The sequence below is a fragment of the Thermobia domestica genome, chromosome 15 (genome assembly GCF_964235325.1).
Source record: "Thermobia domestica chromosome 15, izTheDome1.hap1.1, whole genome shotgun sequence".
NCBI lineage: Eukaryota > Metazoa > Arthropoda > Insecta > Zygentoma > Lepismatidae > Thermobia > Thermobia domestica.
This window is the reverse complement of record NC_137468.1, coordinates 141,435,820-141,452,326: the sequence shown is the minus strand read 5'-3', so window position 1 is coordinate 141,452,326 and position 16,507 is coordinate 141,435,820. Positions and strand designations below refer to the sequence as shown.

The window sequence follows — 16,507 nt, the reverse complement described above, 5'->3', positions numbered from 1 at the left end:
CACTGGGACATATGTGTCCCACGATACATTCTCAGAGGACCCGTGGTAATTTACCGCATGTTATTGCTATGAATCGATGTTTCACTGGTAAAGAGAAGCCTGCTAATGGTTCACAGAATTCTTATGAACATTATCAAATAGGCAGTAGTGGAAGTGAACGTGAACAATGAAAGTGAGAAACAATGTGCTAATGATAAAGCAGTGGTTGCATGTACTGTTATTTGGAAAATGATGCCGAAATGTAAAATATTTGTAATCATAAATACTATCCAATTGTTTATCTGACAATATACGTATCATAATTGAAAATACAAGATGATCATTCATGTCACTACCACTTGGAAATATAAATCGCACGTAAAAATATCAGCGGGATACATAATGTCCCACCCTTTCCACGTCGAAAAACGAAACGGCGGAAAATGTTTTTTTTATATATATATTTTATAAATGTTTTTTAATGTTTTTATATATATGTTTGAAAACAACTTAAAGTAGCCATATATTAATGTTTCCCACTCCGAAAAAAAAATGGTAGTGAAAGGGAATGACAATGGAGTTCGCATTTTTCATGTGCTTTGAATTATTAATCCTACCTTATACATTTTTCTTCCTCACTATAAAACCTACTGCACTCTACATATTGTTTGTAAGAACATTAATTTAACTTTATGGAAAATGTATTTAGGCCCTAAATGTCCTGTTACCAGGGGCGGATCCAGGGGGCGATCGAGGCAATCGCCCCCTCCCCCCCAGAAGAGGAAGCTTTCTTATTTTATATTTTATATATATATATATATATATATATATATATATATATATATATATATATATATATATATATATATAACCCACCCCAAAGTTTGGAGCCCTTAAAACTAGCAGTATGACAACCCACCGTCCCCCCAGAAGTCGGTCCTGGATCCGCCCCTGCCAGTTACTCATTTAAACTGTTATATTTTTCAAACTTTAAAATCTCGCTCGACGACTCGTTTCATATTGCAGACTTAAGATTACTTAAACAACAATTTTTAAAGAATTTACAGTGTTTTGAGAATGTACACCAATGGAAATAAAGAGAATTTTCAATTCTTTTTCCTAACTCTTTCTGTCTAACATGGGGGCAGAAAAAGCGCCGGGCCCTTGTTTCAAAGAGAAAAATGAATCTGGAATGGAGAATTTTTTCACATTACTATAAAAAAGCAAAATTTAATTCTTATAATCAGTGTTATGTGATGTTCTTACAGTCTGAAAGTGAGGGGCAAAACAAGTATCTTGCCCCTTATGAAAATTTCAGGAGGGGCAACTGCCCCCCTTGCCCCCCCCTGTTCCGGCGCCCTGCTCTTGACCAACTCAAACTTTAATGTCTTTTAGTTTGTAGAGCTTCCGTTTATAGGCACAAACAATGCATTACCGATAGCAAGCTGATTATCTGTAGAAACTTCAGTAAAAGGGGATAGGATATAAGGTTTTTCTCTGTATAGACCTTTACTTTTGTTCATTTTTCTAAATTCATTTTTGATTTCGTTGGAGTGAAATTGACCATAAAGTAAAAAACTATATATATTGTACTAAAAGTGAAATTATTATTTCTTATATATGATTGATTTACGTTTTTACGTATACGATTTTCTAGCGTAAATATATTATGCCTTGAATTAATCACATATCTGATATATATGATCACACACTTGATGAGAGAGAGAAAGAAAGACTGAATTTCAGGAATAATATTTTAGCGACTTTTCACCCAAAATAGGAGTCATTTCATCTCCCATTTAGCTACTTTTTGTATTAACTTGTTGGCAACTCTGGTCAAAATTTTAGGAGTTGAGCCATTCCCTACTGTATCTGTGCTATAATAGTTTCTGTCATTTTGTTATATTTAGTGCTAGTTGGCAACATTTCGCACATAAAGAAAAGTGATACGGAGTTTTGCGGTACGGGATTAGTTTCGAGTTAGTTATTTTTCAACTTGTTAAACGCAATGTCACTATATAAAAATTCGTAATAAATGATCATTTACGAGATTATTATCGTACTTTATTTTCACTTACATCATAATCCTGTGCGATACGTCATATTCAACATAGTTAAAGTTCCTGGTGTACTTTGATTTTAAAACGTAAGCGTAACAAAGTGCAAGTCATATTTTATTTCATTAGTTAACATGTTGCGTAATACAAACAGACGACAAAACTGTTTTATCATGCAAAATTAAGTGCGTGCGATTTAAATATAACAGAAATTTGAGATTCATCTAGTAGTATTGTATAGGTAAGTTCCAGAAGAATTTCAATTGTATGCCCTTACTATATGCATGCATTGTATCTTTCGGACACCAATTCTTTCATATTCTAAGTATTACCTTTAACAGTAATGAGAAGCTAACTTCCTGCTTCTGTAGATATGAATATTTGCGGGTCGGTACGTTGATACATATTAATAAGAGAGAAATTGGGTTAAGCTGTACCGTCGGACCAATTTTAGGAAATTTACCGGGTCAATTGGAGAATTTAATTGGTTTGGGAGAAAGAATGAGTAAATGTCAGATGAAGGGCAGTAGTTGAAGTTAAGAAAGTGGTTCTTGGGTATCTCTTTACTTTGGGCAAGGCAGTGATATCCTGTCACTGTTAGTATTGTTTCTGATTCACACAGTATTGCCGAGCGAGCATTACCGAGTGAAGGCGGTTTAGAGTCCCGCAGGGTACGGTGTTTTATGTCTTTCGTTCTTGGGAACTGTAACTAACTGCGAGAATCGGTTAGTGTCATTGCCTTGCCTAAAGTAAAGACTTGCCGCATTCAGTATCTCCCCCAAATCCACACGTAGGGTTTCTGACAGATGGGATCAAAATTAGGTAAAAAGCAGAATGTGTACAGGGGAAATCATTCCATGTTACGAAAAGGTAATTGAAGTATGAGTAATCTGTGATCGTTGTGATGTCGAAAATCAGTGTGTGCAATCGGGGGAGTGAAATATAGGCATAAATAAGGAAGCAAACCTAATCTAGCCTGACGTATCCTAAGGTAACCTAACTAAAATTAACCTTAGTTTTAAAAAAAAGTACTGAAAATTTACCAGGAAGTAAGAATTTTTGGTAATGAATGCTGCTTCCAATCTGTCAGTCATATGCCGGTAATTGTTTTATGCCATATACTATGTTTTGAGCTTTCCTCGTTTATGTGTATACTCAACGTCGCCTATGCGCCTGTTCCCTGCGGGCGCACCCACACGGGCCGTCCTCTGCGCTCCTCCTCTGACTTGGTTAGATGGCATTTGTGCTTTTTAGTCGACACCTACTACAAATCATTAGTGTCTTTTGCACAATAATTCTTATTGCGTATATACATTGAGATCTTCCTAAACTGAATCTGCATAGAGAAATGCAAGGTCACACCCTCATCGACGGCTCCCGTCGCCGGTACTTGAGTCAGAGTCACTACCAAGTGATTTGGGGGAGAAAGTAAGTAAAACCCTTTTTGTTTTGATTTCCTGGAGAGGTTTACACGCCTATGTTTTGAAGGTCTAACATAACTTAACCGAATTTAGTACATTTTGGAACTTTTTTTTTTCGATTTTTCGAGTGTTCCGGCGATACAGCACTAATGGCAAGGAACTTTTTTTTTTTTTTAAAAAAAAAGGCAAAATAGAATTCACAAAAAAGTAACATGGAATCAAGTTATTCATGTAGATGCCATATTTTAATGTAAAGAAATAACATAACAAAAGATAGCTAAAATATATAACTGACGTAGATACAACATAACTAACCTAAGCGTAATCTCATTACCATGTATCTTATAATCAATTACAGAATACAGACTCTCTGTAACTTCTGATATATATATATTTCGCAATCTACTTTTAAAATTCATATTTACTATAAATAGTACGGTAATTCCGCATTCGGTCCTCTAACCTGTGCTACTCACAATATTTCTTTCCGTGGGGGCACGATGGCTTACTGACCGGGAAACGTTAGTTTATGGTCAACACCATCGTGTCGGCGGGTTTTATGGGGCTCTTCCAAAGTGTTATTCCATCAATCCTTCCGTAATAGCCTCAATAATATGCTTCAGTAATAGCTTCAGTCGTTTAGCCTCAACAATACGTCTTCTTTAGTCTACAGGAATAATCTTGGTAGCGCTAAATTAAGAATTTCGTTTTTTTAAACTTTATTTTAAAGTTATTTTATGATCGTGCGAGGGGTGCTGGTCCGACCTCAGACCGTAACTTCTTTTTTGGGGAGGGAAAGAACGTTCCACGTTATGATCCGAAGAAGACGCAGATAGATTTTACGGATGCACATATTTGTAAAATTTACAGAATAAATTTTAATAATATTTTAATAGAGCAATGTGTACGTAATGAAAATATGGTGTAATCTTACCTGTGAGATGCGTATTTACGTCACTATATAATAGTGAAAAACGAACCTGGTATGTATGTATTCGCCCATAAGGTAAGTAGTTGTAGATTAATAAAGGATAATGTGACGTGTGGTGAATGTAACGAGCAAATGACTTTAACAAAAAGATATCTTTGCATCGTGTAAGAAATGGTTTTCCACAATCCTCGTTTACGTGTATATCCACCATCGCTAACATGTCTATTCCCTACGGACGCGCTATAGCGCCGCCCCGTTTCTTTTTTGACTCGGTTAGTTAGCATTCGTGCTTTTTTACTGACCACTTAGCACAGGCTGGTTGGTGTTTTGCACAAGACCTCGTAAAGTGAAACTGCACCGGGGAATGCAAGTCACACCTCAAAAATGATTGCTGAAAGTACAAAAAGTGAATTCACATGGAAAGAAGTATATATTTCATGAATTTCTCTATGGATACGTATAAATCATCTGCACGCCGAAGAATACAGTGGTGATGATAATGAACGAAACGGTGAAATGAAGGAAGTTGAAGGAAAAGAGAGAACCATCGCAAAGCATGAAAATTTGTGGGAATAACATGGGTTCAAGAGTTTTTTTGGAAGTTCCTCTGTTTCTTTCCAGCGCTTATTTCTAATAGTCCATTTTCATTGATCCTTCCCTTTACGTACAGGACGTAATCATGGGACGTAAATGTGAAAGACAATTATTTCGAGATTTAAATGTATATTAAATTAAGCTTAATAGCATATTTTGTGTCCATATTTGAGCACGTATTCAGTGCATACTTACAGCGTCTCAGACATATTTAAAAGAAATTATGTACAAAACGTACTTAAAAGTATTCTTTATGATTGAAGTAAAGCATTTGCCATACGGTTTATATATATATATATATATATATATATATATATATATATATATATATATAGTATGAAGAATTGTATATGATCGGAAAGAAAGATCAACATTTAGATCTAAATAGAATAGCTTATGCATACCAGAGAACAGTATAGATGTACAGTCAGGATGGCCATACGTACTCTGATAGGGTTGCCAATTTTTGAAAATGGTAATACCTAACGCTATCCTGGAGCACGTACACTTTTAAGATTGTGACATTATCGTTTATCAAAAAGGTGAACAACCCGAAAGTAGTTATTTCACATAAAATTGAGCGATTCGGAGTTCGAATTTATAACGTTAGTTACTTTTGTATTTTTTATTAAACTTACTTATCCCAGTTTTGGTTGAGTCGGCACATGTAATTTGTGTAGTCTACCATTTATATTTAAAACAGAAAAGCAAATATAATTGGCAATATACTTATGGCATGCACAAAATATACTTGAAAAATAAGTCTTACTAGCTAATGTCTCATAATGGCCACATACTTTTACTGGGTCTGGATACATTATTTAATTGGAATATGCAACTGAGGCTGAAGCAGTGCTAGTTGCGATCTTGAAAATATACTTTTGTTGATCTTTACCAGTTTTAATAAATTCAGTAAAAATTCCGCGCACAACAGGTCGATATCAAAGCGAATTATAAGCTTTGCTTTAACCATGTTCATCGAAAAACGATTCGTCACTCTAAACTAATGTTGATAGGATTAGTAAGAAGAAAAATTCCTGGATATTTGACGTTCGATTTTGAGATTGTACCGGACACCGGACAAGGAGGCCAAGAACCGAACTGGTCGGTAAAATACCGGAGGGTCGGCAACCCTAGGCTCTATTCGAGAGCTTACCTCTGGTGCATGGTGTCAGATTGCTCCCAAATAGCCTTTGTAGTGGACGAACTTCGTGTGCATAGGTTTTCCCGGCGTTCTTCCGTTTCATTGCGTTCGTTTATCATCATCATTGTCTCGGAGCATAATTGTGGAACGTGAAACTCAAAAAGCAATGTGCAGCTGGACTTTAGCGTGGTCCTGCAACCCAATTCTATTAGAGGAAAGACAGTGTGATGGGGAATTGCTCATACCATGAGGGTTCATACATAGCCTGTGCATCCGCCAGCTGCACCGGATTTAAGCTCCGGTCTTGGTTCGTAGTCCATCATAACCTCGGTATTTCTAAGAAAACAAAAGACAAAAACTCGAACTCAAATATATGTACTTAACATACCTGCATTATATAGTAATATATTGAATGAGCTTTGGATTATCATGTTCAGAGCGTTGAAGAATTTGCAAGTGGATTACAGAGACAGAATAATAATATACCAACTCTATAGGAACCAGCCAGACAGCTGTTATAGGAAGAGATCAGAAGGAAGCAAGAATAAGTAAATGAGTGAGGCGAGAATGTGGACTTTCACCTCTTCTGTTCAATGTCTATATAGAAGAGGCTATGAAAGAATTCTTTGAGAAAAACGAGAAAGGCGTAAAAGTAAATGACCAGGTTTTCAGCTGATGAATAAGGTTTGCTGATGACATAGCGCTGATAGTGGAGATCGAAACGGACTTGCAAGAAGCACTTTTAAACTTGAACGACCAACTGGAAGAAACCTGCAAAATGAAGATAAATAAGAGGAAAACCAAAGTGCACAAGAGCAGGACAGGAAGAGGTAAACGTATAGCTAGATAGAGAAAATCGAAGGACGTTCCAAGTCTACGGAAGAAGTGAAAAAAGATGTAGGTTCCAGAATAGCATGGCTAAACAAGCATTCAATAGGAAAAGAAGACTACTAACATAAAGAAATATGTCGTTGGACGTTCGTAAAGGATTTATTAAGACCCTGGTATGGAGCGCAACGCTTTACGGATCAGGGAGGTATACATTGAGAAAAACTGAAATATCGAAACTGGAAGCATTTGATATGTGGTGTTGGCGCAGAATGCTGCGCATATCGTGGATCGGAAGGAAAAGGAATGAAGACGTACTAAAGGAAGCTAATGAAGGACGACAGATCATGAAGATAATAGGAAAAAGAAGAAACAGCATGCTTGGCCATCTTATTCAGCACTCCGATTGGATCACCGTGGAGATAGAGTGAAAGGCAGAAGGAAAATCAGGAAGAGGAAGACCAAGGGTAGAATACCTAGATGCAATTACGATGAAGAGACCTTATCGAAGTATAAAACAACTCTCCCAAGGGAGAGAAAAATTTTAAAATTTTCCTGTTGCCCACCAACCTATGGTTGAGGTGAACAAGAAGAAGAAGAAGAAGATATTTAATGAAAGAGTGTTGAAATGATTGGAGAAGGAAAGAGTGTATTGAAGACGATTTTGAATACAAGAAATAGGGCACATCATGAGACATGGAGAAACCAGACTATTGCCTGTAAAGGAAATGACAAAGGGAAAAATTACCGAACAAGGCGAAACAAATAAACGAACCAAACAATCCAAGACACAGGGAAGAAAAAGTTCAATAAACTAAAATTCTGGCTCACGATATATATAGAAAGTTGCATCAAATCATGGGTGATGTTACCTTTAGAGAAAGATCATATAATACAGTAATTAACTTTAGAAAGTATATTTTAGTTACTGGTGCAATAATATACACATCAGTGTGTAATTATATCTGTATCTAATTAAATAATTAAGTATCATGTGACGTGAATTGTTAAATGTTCGTGTATTATCGTGTAATGTTCGTGTAATACTAGCAGAAGTGCCCGGCTCCGTATGGGAATAATGTTTGTGCAATATTTGAAAGTAAAGAACTCAGTAGAATAAACAATGACGAACAACGCAATAGGCATTGCGCCTGTCAATCTCCAGGCCAGTTGACATGCGTTCTTGACTAATCTTGGGCTTAAATGTCGTCGGGACTGTGACCAATTAACGTCCCTTTAAACTATGAATTCTACTTTTCTCGCCTTCCGTGCCGATGAGGACTGAACGTGAACCTAAACCGCATCAGGAATATTATTATTCATCTCTGCGACTCCGAAAACTATGGATTTCACAGTAATATTGGCTGTTTTTTGTATGCTACTCTCTCTCCAATCCCTCTAGGTGTGCTAGGGTATCTTACCCTATAGTTTTTTTAGGGGGGGGAGGAACCAAGGCTGTGAATATGTATACTGGAGAAACGTAACAAACACATATTAATTGTTATATATAAGATTAGTGATTAAATATAATTTTGACAGATTTAACATCATGTGTGTAGTCAACAAATGCTAAATCTGTTAAGTTGCTGTCTAATCTGCTTATTTCAGAATTCGAAGCAATGAGGCTAGTCCAATCGTTAAGGTTCCTAACGATCCCTGCTGTGAAGCGTTCCCGTATGTATTCAACATCAACTCTTGCAGAGGATGCAGCAAAAAAGCAAGATGAACCACCGACCGTTGTAGATATTAGTATTCCTGTGCCATGGGGACATATTGCAGGTAAATTAAAAGTAGATTCCATGATAGAACATTATTTAATCAATTCCGATCCTGACTCTGTACGTTAACTATTTGAAAATGCAATTTTTTAAACTAGAAATCAGTCACACGCTCAGAGAAGTTTCACGAATGATTATTGCGGAAATAGTTTTTTACCTTGAACAGGAGATCTCTTAGCTATATTATTTTTGATAGCGTTTATGGAAGCTCTATGCTTTAATTTTGAATGGCCTAACAAATAATCGTTTACTAAAACGTATAAAATGAACTGCGAATGAGTTCACTGTTCCAAGAATAGGGTCCATTCTTGAGTTATCGCTCTATTGAAACCGTAAATGATAGATGCATCATTTTAGTTTTGACGTAGATCACGGACAGAGAATTTTGTATATGGAACGAAATAAAAAGCTCAAAACAGATTTCCTCTTTAGTGAGCTGAAAGGCACCAAGACAATGGAAATTTCTTGTATATAAAAAAGAGCCGAGAATATCGCTCTTGTGGCACGTGGCTACATACAGGCATTTTGCCTCTGTGGTACTTCGGCACTCCAGACATTGTGTCTGGTTAAACTGTGGTCAACCAGCAATCATTTGAGTGATTGTCTTCTACAGCATATAAGCTGTTGTGACAAAATAAACGCACTGAAACGTGAGTGTATAACAGCAGGATTCAAAACACTCCACTTGAAGAGCTTTCTGTTAGTGTAATCATTTTCCTTATAAACTGGCGTTTACAACATGCTTCTGAATGGGATTGCAGCTTGGCGTGCGTATGTTTCTCGTTTCTTATAAGTGAAGGTTTTTGAAGGCTTCTTTTACTTACACAGTAATGCAATCGCTTATCTTAGTAGATTTACTAAATTTGCCCAATATTTATTTCCCTTGATTTATGGAGTAGGGAAATCTTCATATGTATTCAGTCAAATCCATAAACAACCTTGGCTTCTTTTATATTCTTATTAACATAAGTCATTGTCGTTTGCATATATTACTGTGACAGGCGAGTACCACAGCATATCAATTTCTCGTCTGTTGTTACTTGATAATACAACACAACTATTTGCAGTCTGGACACGATAGCTTCAATATTGAATCCCATAATTTGAAAATCTAACATAATTTCACTATGTGGAACGAAAATCACTTGTGAAATACTTCATTTTGGACTCAAGACAAGAACTTGGAAAGGTTCTAGAAAGCTTGCCCGCACACATAGGTGAATTGGGCTTGTAGCCAGGTTGTTTCCTTTCTTTATCAAAGCTCAATACTCAATTCTCATAGTAATACTGAGCGAGCGATAGCGAATGTAGACGGGTTAGTACCCGGATTGATTCCTTTCTTTATTGCAACTCAGTGGATACGAGCCAGTAATCTAGAATCCTGCCCAAGAACTTTAATAAATTCTACCGAAATAACGATATAAAATTTCGATGAACTTATAGTAGCGTCACATTTCTCACGTTTTCAAATTGTATCTCAATTCACCCGCCTTCACAGAGCCATTTTTAGATGTTGACGAATGGTTTCAACATTTTTGAGTGTTGTGCTGCTCGTTGTAGGTCGTCCTGACCTCTCGTCGTCTTTCAGTGAGGTTCTTCCTCTCTTGAAACGAGTGTGCTACTGAAAACACATCGTACGACTCATTGGTGCATCACTGTACACTTGTCGAATTAAGTCAAGTGTTCGTGTGGCGGATTTGACCAGTTTCACACAGAATTTCACGTTCGCTAGTTGTTATAACTTGCTGTCCATGGTGAAATCGTAGACTCAGAACGCACGTGGTCAGAATAGCACCAACTGTACAGCTCCTGATATACAAGGCACGATGTCTCTTGGTACATTGACTTATGAAGATCGATGTTCGTTGTGTCTGTGCGTGCAGCCTTGCACTACTACCATGTGGCAAGTCTCAACTAGTCTCGAGACTTTTTGATACTACGTTGTATATTATATAGAATCACCCATCTCTTTGTTACTCTACAAAACTGTACTTACTTTTTCCAAGAATCGAAATATAAGCGAGTGCAAAGTGCAAAGTGTGTCCCACGAAACACGGATAAGTCTTCACAAATTCCCCTTTCGCGACAAGCAAATTCCATATTTCCGTCCAATTATGTATAATAAAACATGAATGCTTAAGTGGTAGGAATATGATTTAAATGTTCATACAAAATTTAATAAAACCCATTTTTTTTAAAGTGGGTGGGATTCACAACCCTGCGTTGTACCCATATGCAATAAGAATTTAAATCAATTAGGAATACACGCAACCAAGTGTGTGGGAGAACCAGTATGAAAATCGAAGTTACTCTGGTATGGATATGTAGATAGCATGAAAGAAGAACGCTTATCTAAGATGCTACTACAAATGAAAACTAGTGACGCTTTGGTTTGTAGACGCGAGTGGAAGATTATCATCTTTATAATGTCACTATGTTTCACAAAAATCAGGGAATTTTTGTGAAATTTTTGAGAAACATTTTAATCGTAAAAGGATGAGTGATTCTTTGCCTTACTATTGACTGATTTCAATCCCAGGCAGTAAGGATTGTGAGGAGGAGTAAATATACCGAATATTCTACCGGAACTCGGAACAATTTTCGCGAAAACTTGTGCAACAGAGAAAGCTGAATTCAATCTTTCATGCTCGACTGACTTTGCAGTAGAGATCTTCGTACGGGCTCAGGAAATCTCTTTCCGACCGTTTTGTGGTACAGCCTGGTTGATGTAAGACCATTGGAACATGTTTTGGAAATAATTACATTGTATGACTAGCAAGAGGCAAAGATTGATCTGTATGTTTAGGATTTCTTGCAGTACGCAGATTCCGAGCATAGTTGTAATTACCACCATCACAACAGAGGTGTATGTTAATCAACTAATACCTAAAATGACAGTGAATTATATTCTTCTGGATGTAACTCATAGACTGACATTTATTTGCCTGAACATGTCATCTACACAATAAAAGTAATTATCTTTCACAAATTATGATTAGTACGGCGAGCAACAGGTTCGTAAACATTATATGTTCTAGATCACAATTCTCAACTCATTGTCTACGTTACATCAGAACGATCGGACATACTTTGGCTAGCATGAACGTAACTACGTAAGTAAAAGGTATTCGGACAATTATTATAGCTTAACAATTCTATTCGTCGCAGTTGCATATATTGAAGTATAATTCTCGTGCATTATTATTCAGTTTCACATTATACTAATATTTACTTATTACTATCTGATTCTGTGATTTATAAGAACATTTCATCGTATTTCCTTATCTTATATTAATTATTGCGCTTTTGTAGTTATCCCTGTATCTAGACCTATTCCTACATATTAACTAGTCCTCAATATGACATATAACGTATACATAGAACAATTCGGTTGATACGAGCAAACAGCGAGCATACTGTTCTGCTGTGCAGATATCATTGTCAAAATATTATAAGCAATAATACTCAGAGATTTAGATATTAATTTTACAGTACTCATTTTCTAACAGACTAGCCACAGCTATATTTTAGGATCCTAAGCCGTGAATATTAGTTACAGATTGACACCAGTATAACTCGGCCGCAATACTACTGCAACTCAAAAAATTTGAAAAACTAGATTTTTAAATATAATAAATATTAAGTGGCCTACTTTTGTTATCCGAAGTCACCTAAAGCCTTTCTCAATATTTAGAGGTCATATTTGAGTTATGTCTTTCTTGCAGGTGTGTTTTTAACAATACTTTGAAAGTTTCAAAACGCCAAAATCTCACAACTTGAAAACTTGAGTTGTGGCGGTATAGCAGCCTAGGTGCAATATTAGTGTTTCTGATCACAACAGGAACAGATAAATCACGAGTTGGTATAAACAGATTACGGAATAATTTTCAGCCTTGAACAGTTACAACTGATAATACAATGTAGTTAGCAGTCCCATAGCAGAACATGCCGCGATCTGCGATGTGATCGCAGAAAATTTGCCGCGCCTGTGCAGAAAAATTGTCAGAGGAAAAAAAAATATAGCCAACAGAAAAGTGTAAAAATATGCCTACTATGTGTGATTGTCTTAAATGCACGGACCACTCGCATATAGTTTGAACTGTTTTTTACGTCACGTAAAGCGTATTTTTTAACAAACACAAGTGTTTTTTCAGCAGAAAATTTCTGACTTACAAAAGCTCATCGCAGAAAGACAAAGAAAGTTCTGTCGTCGGGCTTAGCAGATGGCTTTTCTTCATAAACTTTGATTGTCTCGTCTGTTTATTTCTGCAGATCATCCTTTTCATATTTTTCTGAAAGTTCAAATTCTCCACGAGAAAGAAAAAGAAACACAGGGAAAATGTATAACATAGAATTAAATTAACTTCCATATTTCGTGGAGATCACTACGTTCTTCCGCTATGTTGAATATCTCACCTAATTAGTAGACAGTAGAATATATGCACAATTAGCACATCGGAAGCTTGTGAAATAGAATAAGTTCTGCTTAGTAACCACAAAATAGCGTAAGATATTGAAATCAAATGGTAAACACATTTAACATTGAAAAAATACATTAATTTCTACGTGAACAAAATCTGTTTGGCCAGGGACTGAACTGTAACAACTTCCAGCTTATTTTACCAGTGAAGGAAGAAACATTTATTATATAGAGTTCTTGCAGATCGTAAGGCACTTGTCTTTTTCCTTATCTGCTTTGTAGGTTTTACGAGGATCACGAGGGCGCCAAGAAATGGGCTGTAGGAGGCATGTCGTACCGGATTTTGAATTTGGATATTTTCCATATTTTTACTGAGCCAATTATACTCCAGTTTTTTGGTACTTAATCAAGTGCATTAGCAACAGCCTTACGAAGACGTAATACAGAAGATATATCTTCATTGTTTCGTTTCAGTGCGACATTGGAGACTTTCTGAGAATAGCATGGTTTCTCTCGCGTGCTGCTTTCTTGCATGTTTCATAATAGTTCGCCGAATATTATCATACTTAATCTAGCAGCTTATTCCAGTGTGCCACTATTGGCAGATCAAGTTTCGGTTCTCTAAGCACTCGCAAAGTCGTCCTACTTAAAGCATTTCATAGTACTTATATGTCTTTTATACTAGGGACAAGATTTAATATAATTAGCTAGCAAATTTAAGACATGAGTTGCAGAACTGAGTGAAGGAAGAAACAAAGTAATATCATTTGCTACACCTACCTCGTGTGCTTTCTGTTGGATCTATGTAACAGTGGAGCATTGTGTTAGAAGAGAACGCGCTTTGGACTGGAACTTATCGTACTTTCGGGTGATATCAACTGCAATTTCTTTTAAATATTCCTAGAGTGAGAATGATCTGACGTATCATCTAGCTACATTTACTGCTACACCATTCTCCTGGATAAATCCAAACAAATTGAGATTTAAAAAAAAAATCCAGCGTAGGTGGAAATCATAAAACATGCAGAATAGAACTAAGTAGCAATTATAAACTTCTCGCGTTTACAAGATCAAAATTCTGTCCTGCTAATTACATTGTATGTATTTATTATAGAAGAAAATCCAGCTTCGTTTATTTCGAAACCAAACTGATCTAAGCCAAAAAAAATTAACCGATTCTCGGTATAACTACTGTAATATGTACGAGGGTTGCAACTTGAAAACTGGCAACACTATTGTAGATACCGACCTGTAACAGAAATAGTGATTTTTGTTTATACTACGCGATAAATCGATATCTAACCTACCTGACAGCAAATAGTCTCCTTTCCAACGCCACGAGCATGCAATATGACGAGAAAAATCGGCGAACTGACGGTCTATGGTTGAACAGCTGCGCTTGATAGAATTATTGTTTATTTTTAAAATATAATTAATGGTAGATATCACGATGCTTTCTGGATAATTTTTCCGTCAGTTGACAGGACAATTCTTGGTGGTAAGTGGTGCTGATTTTCCCACTTGAGGAAAGTACTTCACTATCCACTATACACTTCGTGACATTCTTGGTTTCGAATTACTTTCCGAAATAAAAATTGGACGCAACATGAGGAACAGTAAAAGTACATACAGTAGATGTATGCTTTCTGTATCACTTGTAAATAGTTTTCACTATTTAAGCTCCAACTCTTGTTAATGCGCAAAATGTTGAACAAATTACTACTTTTATAACGAACAAAATCACTTTGGGAAATATTAGGTACGAGTTTTCGTACTTCAAGAACAAAGTATATGATACACAAAAGCCAGTAATAGCATAAATGAAATTACTAGTAAGTAACAGATTTAAATGTCTAATTTCTAGTTTGATTTACGATACGTCAGGTCGTCACTGATTGGTTATAGATTGTCTGTTAGATAGGTTCAACATTTGCAGTTAGAGAATGTTTCGTCAAATCGTAGCAAACTTATTATAAAAAAATGATCTAAATGTATAAACTTAATGTATGTTCTAAATTTGATTTTAAATACAGTATGTTGTGCATATATTCACATTTCATGTGGTCTATTAGAAGAATGTATTCGGTAAATGTATGCATTTCCGAAATATTGATACAGTAAATATCTTAATAATAGTATTGACAAGTTCCGTTGTTTCTTTTCAGCCAGATGGTGGGGTCCACGCAAGGAGAGGCCTATACTTGCAATACATGGGTGGCAAGATAATGCTGCTTCCTTCAGCGGATTAGCTCCATTATTGAATACTAGTGTGCTAGCAATTGATCTTCCAGGCCATGGGCAGTCAACATGGTTTCCCAAGGGTCAAATATACTACTTCAATGAAACAGTGACTTGGATTAGACATGTAGTAAAGTATTTTGGGTGGGACAAAATGTCTTTAATGGGACATTCGATAGGAAGTGCATTTTCATACTGCTATGCAGCGATGTATCCTGAAGAAGTAGAAAAGCTGGTGTCAATAGACTGTACGCGTAGTGTAGTGATGGCTAGAAATGATAACATTGATGAACTAGGGTTATTTGTAGAGAAATACGTTGAACTAGAGAAAAAGTTGGAAACTGGTGAAGCACCATCGTACGCATTTTCTGATATGGTGGAATTGATGGAATCCGGGTATGGAGGTTCACTAACAAAGGATTCATGTGGTACACTGTTGATGCGAGGAATTAAGCGAACATCAACACCACATAAATATCAGTTCTCGAGAGATCCGAGGCTGAAATTAGGGTATTTTGGCTGTCCTGCTCAGAAGCTAGTATTAGATTTAGCTGCAGAAATCAAGTGTGATTTTCTCAGTATAAGAGGAAAATCAGGGGTACAAATGGATAGTATATCTGCTCAAGTGTACAAGGAAACGCTAAATTTGCTACAGCTAAATTGCAAACATTTCGAGCATCATGAAGTTGAAGGAACACATCATCTTCATTTGAATACACCTGAAGTAGTTGCTCCGATTATTAATAAATTTTTGGAAAGTTAACAAGCATTACTTTTGTTTCATTGTAACTTACACCCGAAGAAGCCGTTTAACACATTAAAAACAGTAACATCCCTAGTTTAAAGTATCAGTTTACATAGGTTGATGATAGATATCACTAGATTAATTAAACTGGTTGGGATCTGAATCACGAACCCAGCTCTATCTAGTTATTGGATAGGCAGAGTGATAACTTGGTAAGTAGAATATGAGAGTTTGAGTTTATGAGTGTATTGGCCAGATTTTTCTGTATGATTCCATTATTAAAGCCAGATGTAAGATGTAATGCATATTTTATCAGTATTCACAAATATTAACCAATTGAGGTGGACACAAGTATTAAGAACAAAACTTTTC

General features: G+C 36.2%; 1 protein-coding gene across 1 annotated transcript; it reads left to right on the top strand.

Moving 5' to 3' along the window:
• Positions 1-1,836: 1,836 nt before the first annotated feature.
• Positions 1,837-16,159, top strand: LOC145671274 (putative serine hydrolase). Its single transcript, XM_081740215.1, has 3 exons — positions 1,837-2,277; positions 8,563-8,733; positions 15,318-16,159. Exons 2-3 carry the CDS (start codon positions 8,574-8,576, stop codon positions 16,151-16,153), a joined length of 996 nt encoding a protein of 331 aa, XP_081596341.1. The 5' UTR covers positions 1,837-2,277; positions 8,563-8,573; the 3' UTR covers positions 16,154-16,159.
• Positions 16,160-16,507: the final 348 nt, after the last annotated feature.

Bases quoted from the DNA above. Each gene is read 5' to 3' on its own strand.
- LOC145671274 (XM_081740215.1), top strand. From the start codon at position 8,574: ATGAGGCTAGTCCAATCGTTAAGGTTCCTAACGATCCCTGCTGTGAAG. The intron at 8,734-15,317 runs GTAAATTAAAAG...GTTTCTTTTCAG, and splicing joins GCCATGGGGACATATTGCAG to CCAGATGGTGGGGTCCACGC.